Source organism: Enhydra lutris, unplaced genomic scaffold (assembly GCF_002288905.1).
Source record: "Enhydra lutris kenyoni isolate GAN:26980312 unplaced genomic scaffold, ASM228890v2 scaffoldscaffold48, whole genome shotgun sequence".
NCBI classification, from domain to species: Eukaryota; Metazoa; Chordata; class Mammalia; order Carnivora; family Mustelidae; genus Enhydra; species Enhydra lutris.
Window position 1 is genome coordinate 2875564 of NW_019154132.1, and position 21882 is coordinate 2897445.

Consider the following 21882-nt stretch of genomic DNA (forward strand, 5'->3'; position numbering starts at 1 on the left):
ACTCTGCAACTATAGAATTTCAAAAAAGTACAATGTTTCAAGTTACAGACAGATGTAATAAAAAGCAGAGAAGATGTAGGAGGTGAGAGGAAGGAAGGAGCTCTGGGCACACAAAGCCATAGCCATTTGCCAGGAAATAGTTGTAAGTGTTTGGAGACTGCAGGTGAGTGATTTCCATGAAACCAGATCTCAGTGTTAGGTGTCTGCTTAAGTAAATTCCATCCTTGGTGCACTCTCCTAGCCATTAAAAAAATTCCTCACTCCAACTTAGAAGACACAAAAGCCCTGCCCAGTGTTGTAAGGCCATTACAGGAGATGAGGAAGCAGAGGGAAAAGTAGAAGTGCCTCAAAGCAACCCCAGACCAAAGCAGCCCTCACACTTGGCTTTTCTTTCCATATAATTAACCAAATGATAACTCAAGCTGAAACAAATTTCTATGTAAATATCTTAAGACTGGATTATTATCTTACAGCAGGAAAGACCAATTTTGTGGTATATAATACTTTGGAATTATAAATATGTGTCAGATACTGTTACCTGAAATGTGGCGCTAGTCAAGACTACTGTGTGGTTTCAGAGAGCATAGACACAGGCAGATGGGTGGAACCCCAAAGGCCTGGAGAATTGGCTGTTTCTGGTCTCTTTGGCAATCTTTATTAATCTTAAAGAACTGGCTCCGTTAACGAAATTGAAGTCAATTGCTACTACTCTTTAAAACAAAATACTGTGAATCCAATCTTCTGCCTCAAACACAAAAACTTGGGATTCTATTAATCTAAGAGTCTGGACACAAGGAAAGAGCAAGGCACAGGGAAGCCCCACAGGGGTTTTTGAGGTAAAATGGAAATTGAGAAGAGTGGGGGGCATGCCAGGAGAAGACACTGCCCCCGAGCTGGTGACAGGAAGGCACTAGAAAGCTCCCCTTCTCCTCCAGAGTCTCAAGGACACAATCTCCCTCAAAAGCAGGTGGGAAGCTGCCCACAGACAGGCATCCTTTCATAGACAAAAAAAGGGCAGGGTTTTCAAAAGTTTAGAATATCTACGAATTACTAGGAGTTGTACCTAAACATAAGGATCAGAAATTTTAATTTTATGGGTCTGGGGTAGAGCTCAGAAATTTAAAAAAAAAAAAAAAAAAGAGTAGCCTAGTTGGTTCCTAAATTCTCCTTTTTCTACTTCTTCTTCTTGTAATTATTACTATTATTAGCTAGCATTTACTGAGGACTTCACAATGGCTTGGCCCTGCTCTTATTTAAGCCACTGCAATCTTGCTCATTTTTCTTCCATTCCACACACAAGAAAGCCAAGGCACAGAAGACTGAAGTAATGAATCCAAGGCAACGTGGGTAGTAATTTGTAGAGTGGCTAATTCAATTTTTAAAGGTAACCCAGGTGCCACAAAATCTTGACAAGTAGCATCAGACAGTGGTGAGGGGGCAGGGGGTGGGGGAGTACCATCCCGTCCCATCCCCTCTGGTCCTGTCCCATCCCATCCTGGAGCAGCAGCAACTTTGTTTCTTCCTATTTGTTTTAAGGTGTTTTTCAGATGTAAGACAAAGGGGATACAATGAAACCTGCCTGTTTGCTATACAATGAGAGGTTTGCACTAAGCCGTCTGGAAGGGCCATTTCAGTCTTTTACCTATCTAATCATGCAATGTTTGAAGAAAGAACTTAAAAATAAAAGAGTTTGGGGGCACCTGGGTGGCTCAGTTGGTTAGGTGTCCTCTTTGGGCTCAGGTCATGATCTCAGGGTCCTGGGATCCAGCCCCTGCTCAGCGGGAAGCCTGCTTCTCCCTCTAGCTCTGCTGCTCCCCCTGCTTGTGCTTTCTTTGTCAAATAAAGATAAAAAATCTTAAAAAAAAAAATAAGAGTTTGATAACACCCAACCTTTGGGAGTTTCAAGCTAAGCTCCTCTGTCAGGCATTCCAGTCCATAATCACACCCAAGATTCTGGGGCTTTAGCAACCAGCCCCAGGCACAAACACATGCTAGGCAGCCTTATTTGTGAGCCATACCCCATTGCTGTGCAAATAAAACTACAGGAAACCCAGAGAAATTTGAATTTCAGATAAGCAATGAGTAACTTTAGGATATATATGTACATCTCAAATATTCCATGAACAGACTTACACTAAAAATGATGCACAGTTTATCTGAAATTCAGATTTCATTGGGGGTCCTAAGCTTTATTTGGCAACCCTGCCCTCCAGCAGTGGGCCAGACCCCCCCAAGGGGAGTTTCTCTTTAGGCCTTCTTGGACCCTTTCCAGACTGGAGACTTTCATCTTCATCAGATGTGTTTTAATAACTTCGGGGAGAAAAGCGAAGGTCTCATTTTGTTTCTTTCTAGGAGCTCCCCCTGAGGGGGCATTTTTCAGCATTCACCCACCAAGACCATTGGGAGAGGAGTTTTTGCCCAACTACAAAGGAGCCTGTTGAAACCTATCTGGAAGGCAGTGGTTTCTGTGATTTTCTTATTTACATAACCCAGAAGGGTTACTCAAGCAATTTCTCCCAGCAGGACCACTGGGCCCAAGACAACTTTTTGCCTCCATCCAGATGGAGATGCATTTGGCAAATGCTAGCTTTTCTTCTCCCTAAAGCACTGCCTTCCCAGGAAACCCACTAAGCTTTCACAAATGCATTATTTACATTCTTAAGGATGAACTCTTAGCAGCTCAACAAGAACGAATGGAGAGCACTCTAAGAGCAAGTTCTGATTCCAGCCGGACACGCACATTCAGTGTGTGGGTCACACACCACACAAGGCTACTCTTCCAGGAGGCAAATGGACGGTAAGCCAGTGTGTTCCCGCAGCTAAGCCTAAGGAACAGATGCCTTTTTCTTCTCCCACAAGTGATGTTAGCTGACCAAGACTTCAGCCCATGAGACATGTAGAGGGATGTTCCTGCAAATCTACTGCCTTAGATGGAACACTTTTCAAAATGTTGCACAAAGGTACTTTCCCGGCTTGGAGTGACTCTGTTTCAGGAGAATTGCCCAGCACAGGGGGAGAAAGACTAAGGAAACATTGAGAGGGGGCAAGTCTCAAAAAATCAGTTTTCCTTAATTACAGCATTGAACCAAGAACTCCAAATAGCCAGAGGAGCAGGTCCTTATGTGGTTAAAGGCTCTGGCGTTTGCTTCAGAGGCTAATTTTCAGCCCACATTCTCTTACTCAGCACTTTTAATCAAAATAATCAGTCCGGTGTTCGAGGAGGAACAGGGAATGAATAGGGCAGTGTAAGAATCCCTTGTTGCTAATGAAATATTTAAAATCCAGGACAGGGATGGTCTGTACTATTTAATACAGAGGAGACTCTTACCATGCCCCTCCATACCCTGGTGTGTGTGTGTGTGTGTGTGTGTTTATTTGCAAGAGGAAAAAAATAGAATTTATGCACCTTAAAAAATATGAAGTGAAAAACTATCCATTAGCACAGCAAAGACCTATTTCCAGGAAACAGGTTTTAAAAGAAAATTCCTGACGTCCTGAGGTTAAAACCAGGAGGTGTCATGACTTTGAAAGTGAACGATGAAAGGGCCACTGTGTCCAGGTGCATACAGGCTCGCCTCGTTTCATCTGTTAAGGGAGGCTGGTTAAATCCCTGGTTGTGGTCCAAAAATATCCTGGCAGTTAGCATCTTGCATTAAAATTTATAAACCACGAAAGGGCTTTTCTTAAAGAAAAGTTAATTCAGGCTGGATGGCCTAGAAAAAAAGAAGAGGTATTTAAAAGGAGTAGTCATCAGAAGTGGTTATATGGAAAACTAGAGGTTAGTAATGCTTTTTACTCCCCTAAAACATACTAAAAATATAGCAATAGTAATTTCAGAAGGAAGGGAAATGGCACCAAGTATAATTTCATTTCTAAGAAGTCCCAGAAATGAGCCCTGGAATTGCCAGAATTGACTTTTAGGGGCGACAAAATAATGGTAGGAGTATTAGCAGGAAATCAGAGCTGTCAAATGCAAGGAAACAGGCTTCCCTTTGCTATCTGCACTCCGGAGCCAGCTCCTCTCTCCCCAGACTCTGGTCAGGCAGGTCTGGAGGGGCACTCAGCCCTTCCAACTCCGTCTCCCTCTGCTGTGCCTCCTTCTTTAGTCCACCTGTTCAATCCGCCTTTATTGAGCACCTCCTGTATGCTGCCCGGCTCTGTCCATTCTTGTTCAGTCTGCGGAGGTGAACTGGAGCACCGTGTGCTCAAAGAGGCTGTGACGAGTTACCTGCAGGCGAGGTCCGGTCCCCCAGCCTCTGGGCTTCTCTTCTCCCTCAGCCCTCTTTTCAATGGCCTGACTTCTCGGGGGGGTGGTGGGGGCAGAGGGGAGACAGTTTCTTTCACTCACAGCTGCATCCACACCATCTCACCACCCACCCGACATCCACCCATTGGGGTGTCCAGCAAGGACTGGCAAAACGAATGAACTCCAAACCGCGATCCCAGTTTCACGGGCCCGTTTTATCTGGTTTATCTTTTATTCCAAAAGGACTTGGAGATTCGGCTCCGAGGTTGGAGATTTAAGGGGGTCGGTATAGAAGGGAAAGTGGCAGCAAGGAGAGGGTGATCATAACAATAGATGTCCATGAGTGCTCCCTTCTACATGGTAGTGAGGTGGTCCTGCAGGTGACTCCATTTCTGCATAAACCCAAGTGGGAGGAGAGAAAGCCCCAAACAACCAAGGTCTGTGGGTCTGTCCCACAGGAGATCAGCCTGGACCCTCCTGCCAGCTGTGCTTGGAGACTTACAGTCCCTAATAACCATGCTTGAATTTGCCCAGCTTGGTTTTCCTCCTGATTCATATAATCAGACATTTCAACCTCGACTAAATGATAAGCCTCTCGAGTAACAGTAACAATAATATTAACGTGAGCTCCCATTTACTGAGTGCTCAGTATGTATCAGGCAGAATGCTAAGGGCTTTATACACAGTGTCTATGTATTCTGCCTAGCAGCCCGCATGACAGCAGTGTTATTAACCCCACATTTCAAATACCTGCTCAGCAAGCTACAGGAACTGACCTAGGTCCAACAGCTAATCGTGATGGGCACTGTAAATCCCATTTCTTTGGCCTCCTCTATAGAGCCTAGCGGGTATCTGGGCACTTAAGAAGCATTTCATAAATCTTTTCCAGCTGGTCTGAGCCAAACAGTATAGTTCCTTGCATTTCTGGTGACAGTAGTTCCCACCTGGGCTCACACACACAGCCAGGATCCATCTGAGCTGGACTTTGGTCTTGATGCAGCTTAGTGGCCAACTCTGCAGTGACCCTAGGAATGCTGTTCTGTGCCAGGCCGTGACCCCTGAAGCTGCTGGAGTCTTGGGAGGAGGTGGAGTCAGCATTCCGGAAGGTTAGTGGAATCTTTATTGCCAATGCCATAAAACTGAAAATCTAGAGGGTTTTGCAGGAAGGGCCAAAGGGACTGGACTGTGCTTCATTTCTGCTGGGAGTGACCTCACACTGAAGGTTTAGGCTTCACTCCACCTGACCTTGGCTGTTCCTCCCAAACATTCTTTCATTGAAAACCTTCCTTGACCCTCTGTCCCCAACTGCTCTCCCAATCTATTTGTGGCTATGTTGAGGGCTAAGAATACTGGGGTTGGATTTCATCCAGTGTCTCAAATACATTCAAGGAAGACTTACTTTATTATAATGATTCAGACAGGGACAGGGTCTCCTACCTGCTCGCACGTTGTGCAAAATGGTTCTCAAATCTTCTTTAAAACTTTGTACTATATCTTTCTTCTTATCGGATTATTGTTAATCTGTTGGTTTTATCCTGGATAAATCCTCTTTTGTAGGCTACCTTAACTACCTAGTGTATCTTCTACACAACTGTGAGGAAGCCAGCACTCTCTCTTCTCTCACTGGGTATGAGAGAACCAAATTTTTTATCCTACAAAACATTTCTCATTTTAGTCTTGATGCAACTGATGCAAGGAAAGAAGAGTTATGGTGGAAATGGAAATATATATGTAAAAACTATAGTTTCCCACAATTTTCCATGAATTCATAATCCCCAGAAACCAAACAAGCAACAGGAGGCTCAAGAAGTTCTATAATATCAGCTGACAGTTACACAGCATTTACTCAGAACAAAAATCACCTCATCCATGTGTATTATCACCAGCTTATTCTACAGATAAGAAAATTCAAGTGGTCACAAGACTAACTTCACAGTAAGAGGTAGGGATGATGAATCCTCAGGCCAAAGTTTCACATATTTTTTAAAGATTTTATTTATTTATTTGAAAGAGAGAGAGAGATCACAAATAGGCAGAGAGGTAGGCAGAGAGGAGGAAGCAAGCTCCCCGCTGAACAGAGAGTCTGATGCGGGGGCTCGATCCCAAGATCCTGAGATCATGACCTGAGCCGAAGGCAGAGGCTCAACTCACTGAGCCACCCAGACACCCCTAAAGTTTCATATATTTTTATAGTCTAACCAACCCCCAGCAATCACATAACATCGCCTTCTTAGCTGCCGGTCAGAATCGGCCGATATGAAAAAGTTCAGGGATAGAAGAAGGGAAATGAGCAGGACGTCAATCAAATGGTTTCCCTAGAACAGCGCTAACCACACTCCCCATAAGAATCCCCTGAAGGGTGATTAGAAACACAGATTCCCAAGCTCCACTCAAGGAGATTCTTCATCAGTGGCTCTTGGGGGGCTGGGGATCTATGCACTCCCCAAGCCTCCTAGGTGATCCCCGTGTTCAAGAGCGTCTGAGACATGCTGCATTCCAACCTGTTTCTCCTCCCAGATAAACGAAGTCTTGGAGAGTTACATAACATAGTCAAGGTCACTTATCTAATGTGAGTGGCAAAGGCCGGAAGGACCCACAGACTCCAGACACCAGTGATCTTTCCACTTGACCCTGAGAGCTTCTGAATCAAAAGCCGTCCCAAAACCGGTGCCAGTGGAACGCGATGGCTCCAGCTGCTCCACACCACACGTGCTCGTGCTTACGTGCTAGGAAGCACCAGCACAAGAAGAAATTCAGGGACCAGATAGAATCGCAGGGATTAGTCCTTTACTCAGCACATACGTGGCTTTCAATTAAACCCCCTGTTGCTTTGCGGACAAGAGCAGACCAAGGGATTTCCATGACGCACAGTCTCTTCAGAGGGCTGCAAACTCTCAAATGAGCAAGGACCTTGATGCCCGCACCCATCGCTGAGAGGACCAGTGTGACCCTCGCAGAGAGAGCAGGCCATTCCTGACACTTCACAAGTTCTCTCACCCAGCTAATCTCACTGGCCAGAATGCAAGCTTTGTATTTTGTCTGCCTGGGAAATCTTATGGAAAGAACTATTATTAGACATATTTATTTTATCAAGGAAAATATTCTCATAAGATGTTCAAGAAAGGATATTGCCTGGTTCCCAAGAAGCAGCCAGAGCGACCCCTTGGAGGAAACACATGTATACATTTATGTCCTGAATATATATGTGCATGTATACATGTAATATACAAATAGATTACTTAGGTAAGCATATATTCATAAGTGCAGTCGGAAATGTTTATTTTCCTTTTAGCAATTTTTTGCAGTAAACTTTGGCCCTTTGTTTTTCTGTTCTAAGAGTAACAAATATTCTAGTGCTTTTCAGACTTTAATATGCATATGAATCACCTAGGGGTCTTATTAAAATGCATTCCTATTTAGTAGATCTGGGTGCGACCTAAGAGTCCGTATTTCTAACAAGTTCCCAGGAGATGCTGATAAGTCACAGACCACGCTTTGAACAATGAGATTCTGATCTGTAGCAGATGACCATCTTCATCGCACTTAAACAGCAACTGTTAAGGATCAGAATATACAAGAGGAACAAAAAAATAAAAACTATGTTCAAATTAATCTACTCTTTATTGGATAGTTAATTTCAAAAGGGACTTCAGAATCTATGCATTGTCCCTTAGATATAATTATAAATAATTTTCACTCAATTTTATTAGAGCCATTTCAGGGTACGAGTTGATAGAGAGATTTCGACTTGAGAGAAAGAGGAAATACATTGCCTTCTTCTTCAAAAGGAGGCAGAAAACACCCAGAGCTATGGGTGCTGTTCTATTGCAGACACACTGATCTGTGGGTAAATGAAGAATGCTGGAGTGTATCAGATCATACCAATCTCTCAAAACTGATTCTGCCAGTCTAGAAATGATTAAAATTTTATTCAAGCATATCCTCTTAAACTTTGGGGGGAAATGTCCAACACCAATATCATTCCAAATATTCTGCTACTTGGAATTCTACTCATTGCTTTGTTTAAATATTTGACATAAGTATATTAATAATTATCTTCACTTCAAAGACTTAAAATATGAAATTTTTCCTAAAATGTGTTGGTAATAACTAGAGCACAAATGAAAATGGACATGCCTAACACGGTTGCTAAGAAGGATACAAAGAAATCTAGAGGGTGATTCCCCACAGAGAAGGAGTCCCAGCTTTTTAGGAGCAGACACCCAACCTATGAAAAATTTATTACCAGAAAGGACACAAAAACTATCCACACAAATGGCACACATTATTTAAATGGTGTACTTAAAACGATGTAGTCAAGGAAAAATTGGTGGGCAGGGTGAGGTGGGATGTCAGATTAGAATCAATGGTGGTGTGATTTGAATCTAACCTTGAAAGACAGGAAGGATTTCAAAAGGTATAGAAGAGGAAAAAGAATGAGGTAAGGTATGATGAAAATAAAGAAGTGGGAACAGATATTAAATTTGGGGGTCACATCTCTGTGCCAGGCACCAAGCCACTTGTTAACAGATAAATTAGCTAATTTAACTCTCCCAATTATTCTGCAAGATGGGCATTCTCACCCATTATGATGAACTAGGGTTAGAGATTCAGGTTAAATGGCTAAGGTCACACAGGGGTACGGGGCCCCACGGAGATGTGACTCTGGGGTTATTTGATATCAGAGTCGATAATGGATCTCTCTAAACCAGCATTCCCCAAGGTGCATCTATGGCATCCTAAGACGTGAAGATGAGTCAGGAAACAGAAGAGTTCAGTGGTTAGATAAATTTTGAAAGCTCTAGGATAAAGTAGAATGCTAATAATATTTCAGATATCAGCTAACATTTGTGGAATGCTTCCCATGTGCCTGGTTAAAATGGTTCTGTTGTTTTAACAGAGGACCTCTTGGAGCTTTTAATATTATAATATGCATTGAGAATTTCCAATGTTATATGTTGGGAAATAATATTAATAATCCCACATAAGATGATATGATCATACAAACATATAGTATTAAAATAGAATAACTGGAAATAGACTGATAGGCTTCAATTAGAGGTCATTATCTTCTGGTGGGCAAGCTTAAGAGTTAGATATTATGCCTAGTAAGTTTCCATTCTTCCCTGTATCCCCCAGTAATGTACAGCTCTGTTAGTAAACTGTGCGTGCCCTCCTGAGCTTGGGACCAGGGGTGGTTCTCAAGGAACAGGGTTGGGGAGTCGAGAAGTAGAGAATGCAACTTCTCTTGTGGTAACCAACAGGTAGGTAAGTCGGGTCTTATCATTCACCATTTGAAATATCAAGAGATGAAGGTGCTGGACAGGACATCAGTGGAGTCTCCTGCGCCTTTTGTCATACCGGTGATAGTAACTGTTATAATTTGAGAGTTAATAACTCTTTGTTAACTGTCTCTGTGTCAGGCTTTATGAGCCACCCATTGCCTGGTCCTATGACATGTTCAGTAACATGTGTCCAATAAAATAAATGGGCTCTTCCTTCTCTCATGTTCTATCAAGCCGACGTTACTAAATCCTTCTCTGTGTCAAACACAGTGGACCCTTGAACTGCATGGTTGAAAATCCACATATAACTTTTGACTCCCCCAAAACTTAACTACCAACAGCTTCCTGTTAACCAGAAGCCTTACCAACCATGTAAACAGCCAATTAATTAACACGTATTTTGTATGTGATGTACTGTATCGTTATAACAAAATAAGTTGATTTAGCTTATCATTTTCCAGCTTTATTATGTATTTGAGAGAAGCATTAGTTCCAATGTATTCTCGCCTGGCTTCTGCTGTGTTCATGGACCAACACCCGCCGATGGCTGCAGCCACAGGACACACAGTCCCTAAGATCAAGATTAGCCTGAAGTGATGTGGCGTCACTGCCCAGCCACAGTTAACTTTTGCAACTTCTCCCCGCTAGAGGTCACTGTTACATCACATTTCCAGAACAGAGCCTCACTTTGTCAAGCCAAAGAAACTGGACCACTTTCAATCTAGCGGCTCTGGCTCTGTTTGCATAGAGAAATAGAACAAACAAGCAAGCTATTCACCAAATGGAAGCTACATTTCAGATAATGCGAAGATAATACAAACTGTCCTTGGAAAATTCATCAGAGACCATTTGTTTTCAAATACTTCACATTTAAATTAAAAAAAATAAATTCCAGTTAAATTTTCTTCAAATAAATGTAATTTTCCTTTTCATGTTTTTGGGCAAGCTAACATATTCAGCAGATATCATGATACATAGCGGTATAACTCTGGGCAAGTGCCTGATGTCATTAAGCCTCACTTATCTATAAAATAGAGGTAATTATTATACAAATGCATTGGACCATTGAGGATTAACTGAGACGCTGTATGAAAATTCCTAACAGGTGCCTGGGACGCAATAAACATAAGTGTTAGCAATCATTAGTGTTATCCATGGAGCCAATCAGGTAGTGCTTACAAGGTTTAAGTGAGTTCTTATTTGTAAATTGCTTAGCACATGTTCTGGAACACAATGAGGGCCACTTACGTGCTTGTTAAATAAAATAAGTAAATAAATAAACAGACCAAACTGAAAGCATAAATCCTAAACGTCAAATGCAAACACAGCCTTAAGAACTCAGAAACTTAACTATATTATCGTATTAATTCAACATGCTTATTCTGGAAGGTTGGGAAGAAAATGGGGACCTGACACAGGTCACTATCCATTCTTAAATTTCTAAATAAGTACAGATTGCCAAGGGGTTTAAAGGGAGATCCTAACATAAAACGTCTCTAATACGGGGAACTCAGACTAAACAGAAAAGAGACATTTTCTACCTAAATGCATATCCTGTGTTTACCCTTCAAATAAATAATCTTGTTTCATCAGATTCTGCCTCTTTTTGATGCCATCAGTGGGCATCAATATGTGAAATTGCTTGTGTCTTTGAGTTCCAGGTATCTACACTCCAAACCAGAGTCGTATCCTGCAACGACTATGGGACAGTCCCAGAGAATCAACAGTGTGTCTTTGTGCAGTAGAAACTCGGTAATTCTTTACTGAGTAGATTGATGTAGAATATGGACACAAAGATCTAAATGACTTTGATACAGACTGATTAACTACATTTACATTCCTGTTTCATCAAGTACATTTTTAAGGAAGACTGGCTCTTTCAAAAACAAAACAGAACAAAAACTTTGAGCATCTGGTGGTGAATAATGCTATGATTACTAGGACACTTTGGTCCCACTGCCGTATTTTGTGCTGAGGAGCCAGGAGTTTGCCCATCATTGCCTGTTCATCACCAGGGCAAATGTCAATGCAGTGGAAAAGGTCAATAATTTGAACGATTATGAAAATAGTTTTGAACTTGCAGACCTCCAAAGGGTCTTAGGGTTCCCCAGGGGGCCCAGGTACATCCCTTGGAGAACTACTGGGCTAGTGGATGATGTCCCAGTGAAAGACAGTGCTGAACAAGGTAAGATTCATCATGAGTTCCCCTTGCCTGTTCCACCCCCTGTTTCTCTTTCTTGGACAATTTGGGAAAATACCAAGGGTTGCTAAGACCTTCTTTGGGGTTTAGGCTGGAATGGGTGATGAGCACTTTCTAGGGCCGCACGATGATGTTATCTGAAGCCCTCTCCAGAGAACTGAAGGGACATGAGTGACTCAGGGACGTGCAAAGGCCTCTGGCAGATTCTAGGAGACTTAGAAGCTCCAAATAAAATATTCAGCTCCTGCTAGTTCCTCCTCTCTTATCCTCCAGTGTCCAAGGGAGCTCAGAATCAGAAACCACCCTCTAGACCAAATATATGCTAGAAGCAAAGATGTCCAAGCTAGACGGGGACCCCTGGAATGGCAGATACTCTGGAATACAGGGATAGCACAATGCTTGTCAGAGGTTGATTATTATGCCCCGTCAAAACTCTGCAGTTAAAAACTCCATGGGTATACCTGCACTAGGCATTCCAGAAATAGCAGAGTAAAAGTCCATGTAGAATTGTATGGCTGGGGGCTCCTGGGTCACTCATTGGGTTAAGCATCTGACTCTTGATCTGATCTCAGGGTCATGAGATCAAGTCCTGCATGGGGCTCCCTGCTCAACAGGGAATCTGCTTGAGATTCTCTCTCTCTCTCTCTCCTCTCCCCTTGCCCCTCCCCCTGCTCTCTCTCTCTCTCAAATAAATAAATTTTTTTTAAAAAGAGAAACATATGGCTGGATGTGGGGAAATGCTATTATAAAACATTTATATTGCACAGAAGGTAGAGTCATTTCTCAAGGACACAAGAAAAAAGTACACTTACAAATTAAAATCTTGTCTCTGTAATTCATTTTTATACTTATCCCTCATCCCAATTAGTTCAGATAAGCCCCAAACCATATACTAAATAGAACAGGGAAAGCTTACAACCTTGTTCACTGCTTACATTTGGAATGCCAATGCTAGAAGCTAGAGATCAGGTAGACAAACGGAGAGGCTGGGCTCACACGCCCCTCATTCCAGCCAGGTCACTACCTTGCTTTAGAATTTCCTGACACCCCGCCACTGACAGCAGCATTCAACCTGATCTCTCACCACCTGAGCCTTCTAACTGGGCACCTTGCTGCTCAGGTGCCCAGCTCCTGAGTTGAAGCCTTGTGGGAACTGTTCATAGAGGAAGAGCCTGATGCACGGGAAAGTTAAGAAGCAGGATGCTCCTGCCTAGAAAGAGGGAGCGCCAAGGCAAGATGCCAGTGGGCCTGGCTGATGGCCAGCCATCCTTCGAGGCAGGCCTGCAGGACTCGAAAAGCTGCCCTGCTCCGGGCCGGCTGAGCCAGCGCCTGCCCGGGATACCTGTGGCGCTGTGTTCACATGGGACATGGCCAACACGGAGCCTTCACAGCTACCATGGAAAGCATTGCCCACCCCTTCCGTGAAAAAGTCTGGCTCTAATGAAACTTTTGTTTTTTGTAAAGAGCGACTTGGAAAACACGGTTGGGATGGTAATTCTGATTTTAGCTGAGAATAGTCCCTCCATGTAATGAATCTTGGTCAAGTCCAGTTTACCCCTCTTGGGCTTTGAGTCCCCCCTTCAAAGAAGGATTTGGATGAGCTGACCACCAAGGCTCCTATGTGTCTAGGTCCCTAATCTCTGAGTCACAGCTTCCTTGCTAGAGCACAGGTCTTTAGTGTCCCATTTGTTATAGAAGTGCCACACTGACCTGGGCTCCTCAGAAACCCCGAGTGGACGAAGCCCATGAGCCATGGATTATGCTGCAGGCTTGTGCTGGGATCCAAAGGAGCACATTATTCCTACCAAATCAGTGGACTAGCAAGTCAGACGCTCTTCCTGAAGTCAAAGTTGCAAATGAGGTTGAAGTGCATGGGACGTCCCTGGGAACCGACAGTCACCTATACGCAACTGAAAGGGCCAGGGGATTAGTCACCCGATGGATGGGACGGCTCTTGACCATTGGCAATGACCCAGTGCATCACTGTTGCCCGCCTCAGTCCTCTGGGTGGACAGCTCTGAGGTCATCCTACGCAGCAGTGGCGAGCCTCGCAATGTGAGCTTGTTGGGGCTTCTTTCCTTCTCTACTTCACATTCCCCAGCCCCCTACCCATACTTGTTGAAGTCAATTCCAAAAACAAACCATCTACCCACATGCTTTTGTCTCAGCTCTGCCTTCTGAGGGGACCTAAAGAGCGACAATAGGGAGAACACGGGTCTAGGCACGTAAGAAGCGCTACGTAGACTTTACCTATTATCAGTTTTCTATGTACCCACTATCTTGAAGGAACACTGAATTTCTCTGCTCTCCAATGCTGTCTGCTCATCACCAGTTTCCCTGGTCTTTGTTATTGTCACTACACAGTGAGCAGGAAATGAGAAATAGATTTGAAAGTACCAAGTAGCACAGGGCAAAAAACCGGAACTAGCCTCCTGAGTCTAGGGGTCCAGAGGCTAATGTGAGATCACCTCATCATTAGGGATTTGGGGTAATTTTAGACTGTACACTAATAAACCATTTTTTAAAGTGTATGTGTGTGTGTTACTGTGGCTTTGAAAATCTAGAATAAATATATCAAAACCATGATTTCACTCTGTTGTTGCTTTCACTAAAATTTTTTAAATGACTTGATATGTGAAAATAGTAATCGAGGGGCACCTGGGTGGCTCAGTGGGTTAAAGCCTCTGCCTTCGGCTCAGGTCACGATCCCAGGGTCCTGGGATCGAGCCCCACATCGGGCTCTCTGCTCAGCGGGGAGCCTGCTTCCCTCCTCTCTCTGCCTGCCTCTCTGCCTACTTGTGATTTCTGTCTGTCAAATAAATAAATAAAATCTTAAAAAAAAAAAAAAGAAAAAAGAAAATAGTAATCGATAGGGGTTGAAGTAGCGAAACCCATGAAGGTGGACTGAAAACCTGAAGTCTGAGAAACCCTAACAGCTCAACATGCTTTCACAACTCTAATGTTTGAGGTGAATTTCATTAACAAGTATGTTAACACGTTCTTACTTAAGAGCAAAGACTTGATTTGCAATATTTATATTTTTTATTATATTGCTTTAACTTTTAAAGAAAAAAATATTTTTTTCTCATATTACACTGAATAACATAAAACTCTCATAATTTTAATTATTCTGAGACTCTGAAATGACACAAACAATATGACTCCTCTGTGTGTTTGGTTTAGGACACCCAGAGCTTTACATAGGCAAGCATTTGTACCCAATGTATTAGAAAAATCTTTCAACTCCTTTATGTTCTATGGATATCCCTATACTTGTATGCCAATGCTATGTTTTATGTTCTATGGATACAAAGCACACTAATATCACAAGTATGATCTCCCGATGCCTTTGGAAAAGGCAGTTCCTAAAACTTCTGTGCTTGTGGATATTTCTAAGACAATAGGTTGTCCACATTTCTAAATAACCATTAGCAATGGGGAGAGAAAAGCAATAAGATACGTTATAAAAATCTAACTTAAGAGACATTTTCTTTACAGCTAAAAAGTTGCAAAAACTCCTTGAAATACATTCCCACAACATTCCCAATTAGCGCATATATCTTGCTGAACTTGTCATTGGGAAATAGTATGAAGGCTACATTCTGAGAGCTTGGGTGAATAACTCATTTTTTTCCATATAGAAGATGAAAACCCTCATGGTATTTCCCATAGGATATGTGTTAAGCAGCCAAAAATGAGTAATGCTTGGACAACACTGACCAAGTCTGAAAACACAGACCTAATGGTGACACTAGGTCAGACCCAAAGAGACTTAGAATGTTTTATGATCTCACTAAAAAAAAAAAAAAACAAAAAAAGTCTGTTCCTGCCTATCTATCTTTCTCCCATCTCTTTTACCTTGTCCTCAACAAAGATAGATCAGATAATATATCATTCCAAGGTTTGGCAATTCCTCTGAAAGTGAACTTAACGGTCCCTAAAATACTGATTGGGTCAGGGTCCCCTGGAAAGGGAGCCGTTATGAAAGTCCAATGCCTGGAGCTCTCAGTCCTCCAACACCACCAGGATGCTGAGGGGGCAGTTCCTTGTTGAATAAATATAAAGAAGCCATCTACATGCAGGTATAGGGACAGGGATATATGCCCAACTCCCCTGGAGAAATTTTTTTAACTATAAATCATGCATTCTCAACAAGGACAGTATCACCCCCCAAAGGGGTAAAATTGTTTCTTTAGGAGGGGTGGAAAAAAAGTATTCCTTTTAAGTATAAAGCACAGACATACCTGTAATACGTAAGCAGGTATACTGTATATCTGTGTTGTTAAGATTTCATGGGAGGGGGGCTCCTGGGTGGCTCAGTGGGTTAAGCCTCTGCCTTCAACCCAGGTCATGATCTCAGGGTCCTGGGATTGAGCCCCGCATCAGGATCTCTGCTCAGTGGGGAGCCTGCTTCCCCCCACCCCCACCACCTGCCTTTCTGCCTACTTGTGATCTCTCTCTCTCTGTCAAATAAATAAATATTTTTTTTTAAAGATTTAATGGGAGGGGTTTCACTAGGGGGAGAAAAACCTAAAAGCTCTGTACAGAGAGTAGATGGTGATCAAGCAAAGTGGAGGGACACTGCTGTACATCCCCTTCCTGGGAACCAGGCTTGTTTCTGTAGTCTCTTCCAAACAGTTTTATACTGTCATTAAAATAATGTATCTTATGCTAATTGATAAAAGAATTAAATTTGTGGAAAGAGCTGTTTTCCCAGACGCAAATACCCTCTCTTGGGAGGTGCTAAAATCCTTAGAATCTGAATTATTTCTCTTCTTTCAGAATTGGGCTGTTCTCCTGACTGAATTCCATTCCTGGAATAGCTGCGGCATCACGTGAAAGGCATTACCTGGCAACGGTTCCAAAGAAAGAGCATATAGGCTGGGCAAGCTGGCTCCCCCAGGGGGCTCCCCCGGGGAGGTGGCCACCCTTCACGTGCTGCTTTCACCATAGACATGATAAGGGGGACGGAAGTTTTGCTCTCGTGTCATTTTATTTTCATAATTAAGTCATATGCGTAGTAGGGGAATGGAGAACCGTTGACATTATTTAGCTCTGAAAACAAAAATAGCTCACCGACTTTAACATGCAGCAGGAACGGCTGCTTTGAGGTTCCCCGAAAGTTGGTGCAAGTGTGTGGAATGTTGAAATGTGCCACATGCCACTATTATTATCCCAACCCCTCCTAAGGCTACGGTAGTCTTAGGCAAGGATTAAGACGGGGCATGCATTCCGTCTCCTTTGGCAAGCACCGCTCCCTGGTTGGAAATAGCACGGTAAATAGAACAACAGTAAAATGAATCTGTCTTAGTTAAAAGCCATGTTACTACCTGCGTCTCCTCCAGAGCAGGAGCCTGTCTGTGACCTCCCCGTGTCATCACGGACTGGAACACACGCCAGAGTAAGGAAGACGAGATAAGGCACGCACTACCTACAATCCAGATGTCCTTTCTTCTAAGTGCTAAGTCCATTCTCTGGGAGCGGCTATGGAAGCCACCTGGCTTATATGCTCCTTCCCTCGCCTGATCTAGCACGACGAACGCGTTCCCAAGCACACGCTTGTTTGCATGCGCGTTCCTGAGGAGCAGGCGTTGCCCGATGGTGGAGGGTTCTCGCGGGGTCCTGTGATCTGTGTTTCCAGCTACACGATCAACAGACAATCTGTCTCTTTAAAAGGAAAAATAGGATGGCCTGCATGACAGATCTGAAACAGGTGTAGGGGCAGGGACAGACCCGCCGGTGACAAGGGACACCGACTCGAATGCTCTTGTCCCCAGTTCAAGGACGATTAGCACCACAGAAACGGGCCTCTGGCTCACTGGCTGGGCCACCGCCAGGGAGCGTTCTCTGTTCTCCTGCCCTTCCAAACAAAGGAGCAAAGGAGCAAAGAGATGTGGGTGGGGAAATGCAATTTTAAAAAATCACAAAACGTCTGCCCTCGGCTGTGGTATTTTGATATCCACGTCAGTCATTCTGAGCACCGCTGGTGGTATAATTTCATAGTGGTTAGTCAGGAAATGCCATCTGCAATTAAGCACACCAACTGCAATCAACATAGGAAGATCCAAGCTTTGCTCCAACCCACTCAGTGCTATTCACATCCTGTCGGTAAATATTTTTTGTTTGGCCTTTGGACCCTTTGTAGCAGGCATTTAAGATTCTGCCTCTGGTAGAGTCATCCTTATTTCTACCCCCACAGCTCTGCCTCACTCCCCTGGCTGGGACCGTGCCTTTCAGATGGAAGATGGGAACAGGGTTCTAAAGAAAGGCGGCGGGTGGGAGGGAAAGCAAAGGACAAGGAGAGAAACATGATAACCTTGGGCATAGAAAGTAGATATATGTTTCATAAGCGGGAGTAGGCAAAGGGAGGCAGACAGAACCAATTGGGAGAGTAGAACCCTGCTTGTCTGGCCCTTTTGTCTTTTATTAAACAAGTGTGTGGACGCACGTGTGTGTGTGTGTGTGTGTGTGTGTGTGTGTGTGTGTGTGTGTATTAAACAGTAAATTATATCTAAGAGAAGTGTGTGTATTAAACAGTAAATTATATCTAAGACAAGTATAGCAAGGGGCTATTCATATAGGTAATAAGGAACTAACCAAAGAAGAAAACTTGGACTTGATTCTATAAAAATGATGCTAATTACAGTTATGAGAGTCATTTACCATCTACGAGTTAATAGTATCATATAATATAATATAACAGTATAATATAACAGTCGCTACTGAGCTCATCCCTTGTATGGAGCAGATTAATTTTTTTGTGTTTTACTTTATTTCAACACCGTATTATGTAGGTTTAGACCTTGTTATGGCATCTCTGCTATAAGCTTTTTAAAAGTTCTGCATTATTTAGGTGATTTTGAACCATCCTCTAGAATATAAAGCAATGAGAAAAGTCACTAGAAAACAGAATAAAAAGGGAAGTAGAAAAAGAAAGTAAGCAAACCATAGGAGAAAAGTAGAATATGTGGCATTTAACGAATTCAACAAAAAATAAAGTAGAGGAAAAGAAAGAAGATAGTTAAAATTAATCTAGTGGAGGAAAAGTAAGTGAAATAGAAAAACTTGGTTAAGATAAGGGGGAAATAAAGGAATCTGAGCATAACCAGCCTGGACTAGGGAGCAAAGACCTTTCCAGAAAGAAATTGTACTTCACACCTTCCAAACAAAGCTTCCACATCATTAGAGTATTCGAAATTCAGAGTAAATTATTTCCACTGCATCACAGTGACATTTTCTACTGTGATTAGCAATGCTAATCTTCTCAAAAAGAGAAGGAATAAAAAGAGAAAGGAGAATAAATTTTCTTCACTTACGGTACATTATGGCAAGCATTTTTTTTTTTTAGACCATCCCTGAAGAGTGATAACTGATATTGTAAAGATTTACTGTGGCCCCAGCAGAAGATGGAGACATGTCAGTGTAGCTCTGTCTGTAGACCTGCAGACATCTGAGCTGCTGGCGTGGCCTTCTCCACCCACCCACGGCCAGGGCCCGCTGCCTATCCTGGCACCCACTGACTGGGCCGGCCAGGGCCTCCAGGACTATGACCTTGGCAGCCACAGAAAGAAGAGCTCTGTGTCTCCCCTTCATGTTCCATCCCTCTGCCAGAGGGCCAGAGGGCCAGAGAGAGAGAGACAGGGAAATTTATTGCTGACATCTCTGGGCCCTTCGCCACTTACAAAGAAGAAGCTGAATGGGACCTATGGAGCTTCCAGCCACTCCTTTCCACCTTCCGCGTGGCGTCGACTGCAGGATCGAGGCCAGGAAGCCCGGGTTAGACGCGGGACATAAGACCAAGTGTGAAGGACGCTCCTTTCTGAGGACCAACATTCTCAGTCTCGTCTTCAAAAAATATCTCAAAATACTATGCCCCAATCATTTGATTTCAAATATCCTGAAGCAGTTTATCATTAAAACAATTCTTCCTTAAAACATTTCTGTTCCATTTTAGCAGCCCCTCACTCTTCAAAGATAATTCCTACTTCTAAAAATTACACCACAGAACCCAGAGAAAAACAGTACTGGAAAAATAATCGAATTCATATAAACTATTACCAGTAGCTGGTTATTTCAAAGTTATCCAATAAGATTGTTTTGTCTTCTCTGTCCTAGAGAAATTAATGAACAGAAAAAGGAATCCTTCTGTTTATTCATTTGCATCAAAACAGCCCTAAGGAGAAAGTCCTTCATATGGCACTTCCATTTAGTCCGTGGAAATTTCTTTTCTCAGGAGACCTAAGTTTCAACCCATCTCATTTCTTTTCTCCAGCACATTTTATCATTCCATACTGACTGACAGTGAGAAGACTTTCTGCCCTAGTTACTTAATGGCCCTGCTTTATTGTCGGTGACACAGTTAGAAATGCCCTCCCTATCTGAACAGTGCTCTTCAGAACAGTAGTTGGACAAAGGATGTTTCCCAATCCTACCTAGTAAGAATCACCTGTTCTGATCTTCTAAAATACTCATTCCTAGCCTTCAGCCAGAATGCAGGATTCACTTCCACAGATCTGTTCATTCCACAGACATTTTGGGGACCTCTTCTGTGCTAGTTACCAGGAGAGTCCAAGCACGAGTGATTCAAGGTCTTGACCTTGAAGAGCACTGTTGAGAGAAAGGTGACAAACATTCAAAACAATAGCAAATGCTAGAAGAAAGGCACAGGCACCATGCTGTGAGGCCAACCCTGGGCCAGGAACTGCACTTCCATGGATCCATGAGTGGGGTTGACTGAGCCAAGAGAGGAGAGGAGACTGCTGCTGGATGACATTTCTCAAACATTTATCATGATGACAGATACTGTGCTAAGTGCTCTATATACATTATCACACTTAGCTTCCTCAACAGTCATCAACCCATTATTCTGATGAGGCAGCATCTTGGCTGAGGTTAGGAACTTGCCAAAGATCAAGTAGTCAGAATCAGGCTCAGGACCTCATTGTGCACAACTGAGGACCCAGGCATAGCCTTCAGGGAAGGTTGGCTTGTCCCCGTCACTCACCGTCACTGTCAACAGTTATGCGACCCATGCTGTGAGGAACTCAAAGTCTTGAGGAAATTAGAAACTCTTCTACAGAGCAATTGTGCCCCTCATAGTGCTTCTCTGAATTTCACACCCAGATCCATCCTTGTAATTGATCCTGCTCAAGAAATGTGTGTTTCCAGAAGTTCTCATTCATAACGTCTAAGCCAACCACAATGAAGAGAAGCCTGCTGGTAGAGATGCACATTCAAAGGCATCTATTTACCAAACTCAGGTGTATAATCTACAACACATAATCCTCAGGGAAACACAAGGAAAAATGTTTTAACCATAAAATTTCCTTAATTCTTCACACAAGCGACAAAAATAGAATTTGACGAGTCTGTTAAGTGGCTACATTTACTGATTCATGTAAAAATAGATAAAGTAGAATGGATACTTTTTACAAGACTAAATTACCACATAATTACCTCATTCTTTCCAGATCTTGAGTCCTGTTCACTAGAACTTTCTTCCAGAAAACATTTCACTTTCTCAACCTTTCCCATGCAGTGGAAGAAAGCCATTTTCTCCAGTTTGTTACTCTTATAACATGTGTTGATTTCTTCCAGCCTCTTCACTTTTAACATCTTGGTGGTGAGTCCGATTAAGTTACTGTCTGGAGTGTGGTTTTCATCTCCCTCTGATTTGTAAATTAAGACGCAATCATGAGCTTTGAGCGTGCCTTCCTCTTGACTGTTTAAAAAAAAAAAAAAAGGAAACAAAGTTCTCATCACTTACTCACATATTTGACTTTTGAAGAAAATGACCAGTGAGAATTTTGAAGTCCCTTCTATTTAAACTGAAAAGAAGATCCAAAATTAGGAAGAGAAATGCCAATGTTAATATCAAGTTTCAAATGCTGGAACTTTGAAAGAAAAAAAAGGTTTTTTTCCCCACCTTTTCCTACAAAAGCGAACAGTAAAAGGCAACCTTCAGTTTCCCTGGGTGACTGTGTCCCTCACTGTATAAAATAAGATTTATATCAAGTGGCCAATTTATATATAGAATATAAAATTTCGATGGGGCTAACTGGGATTGCAGATTTCGCTCCTCCCATTCCGGCGGGAAGGGCTTCTTCCTGTGTGAGGGGGTCTCTCATCCTTTCCCTGGGGGACTTTTGTCC

At 42.8% G+C, this 21882-nt stretch overlaps 1 protein-coding gene across 1 annotated transcript in view; it reads right to left on the reverse strand.

Moving 5' to 3' along the window:
* The window catches only part of LOC111156670 (myosin light chain kinase family member 4), a 79612-nt gene extending 58167 nt beyond the window's left edge, over positions 1-21445 (reverse strand). The window contains exon 1 of the mRNA XM_022517702.1: positions 21188-21445. Within this exon, the coding sequence (XP_022373410.1) occupies positions 21188-21346 (159 nt within the window). The 5' untranslated portion in view covers positions 21347-21445. The remainder of the gene's footprint in view (positions 1-21187) is intronic.
* Between the last annotated feature and the right edge of the window lie 437 nt (positions 21446-21882).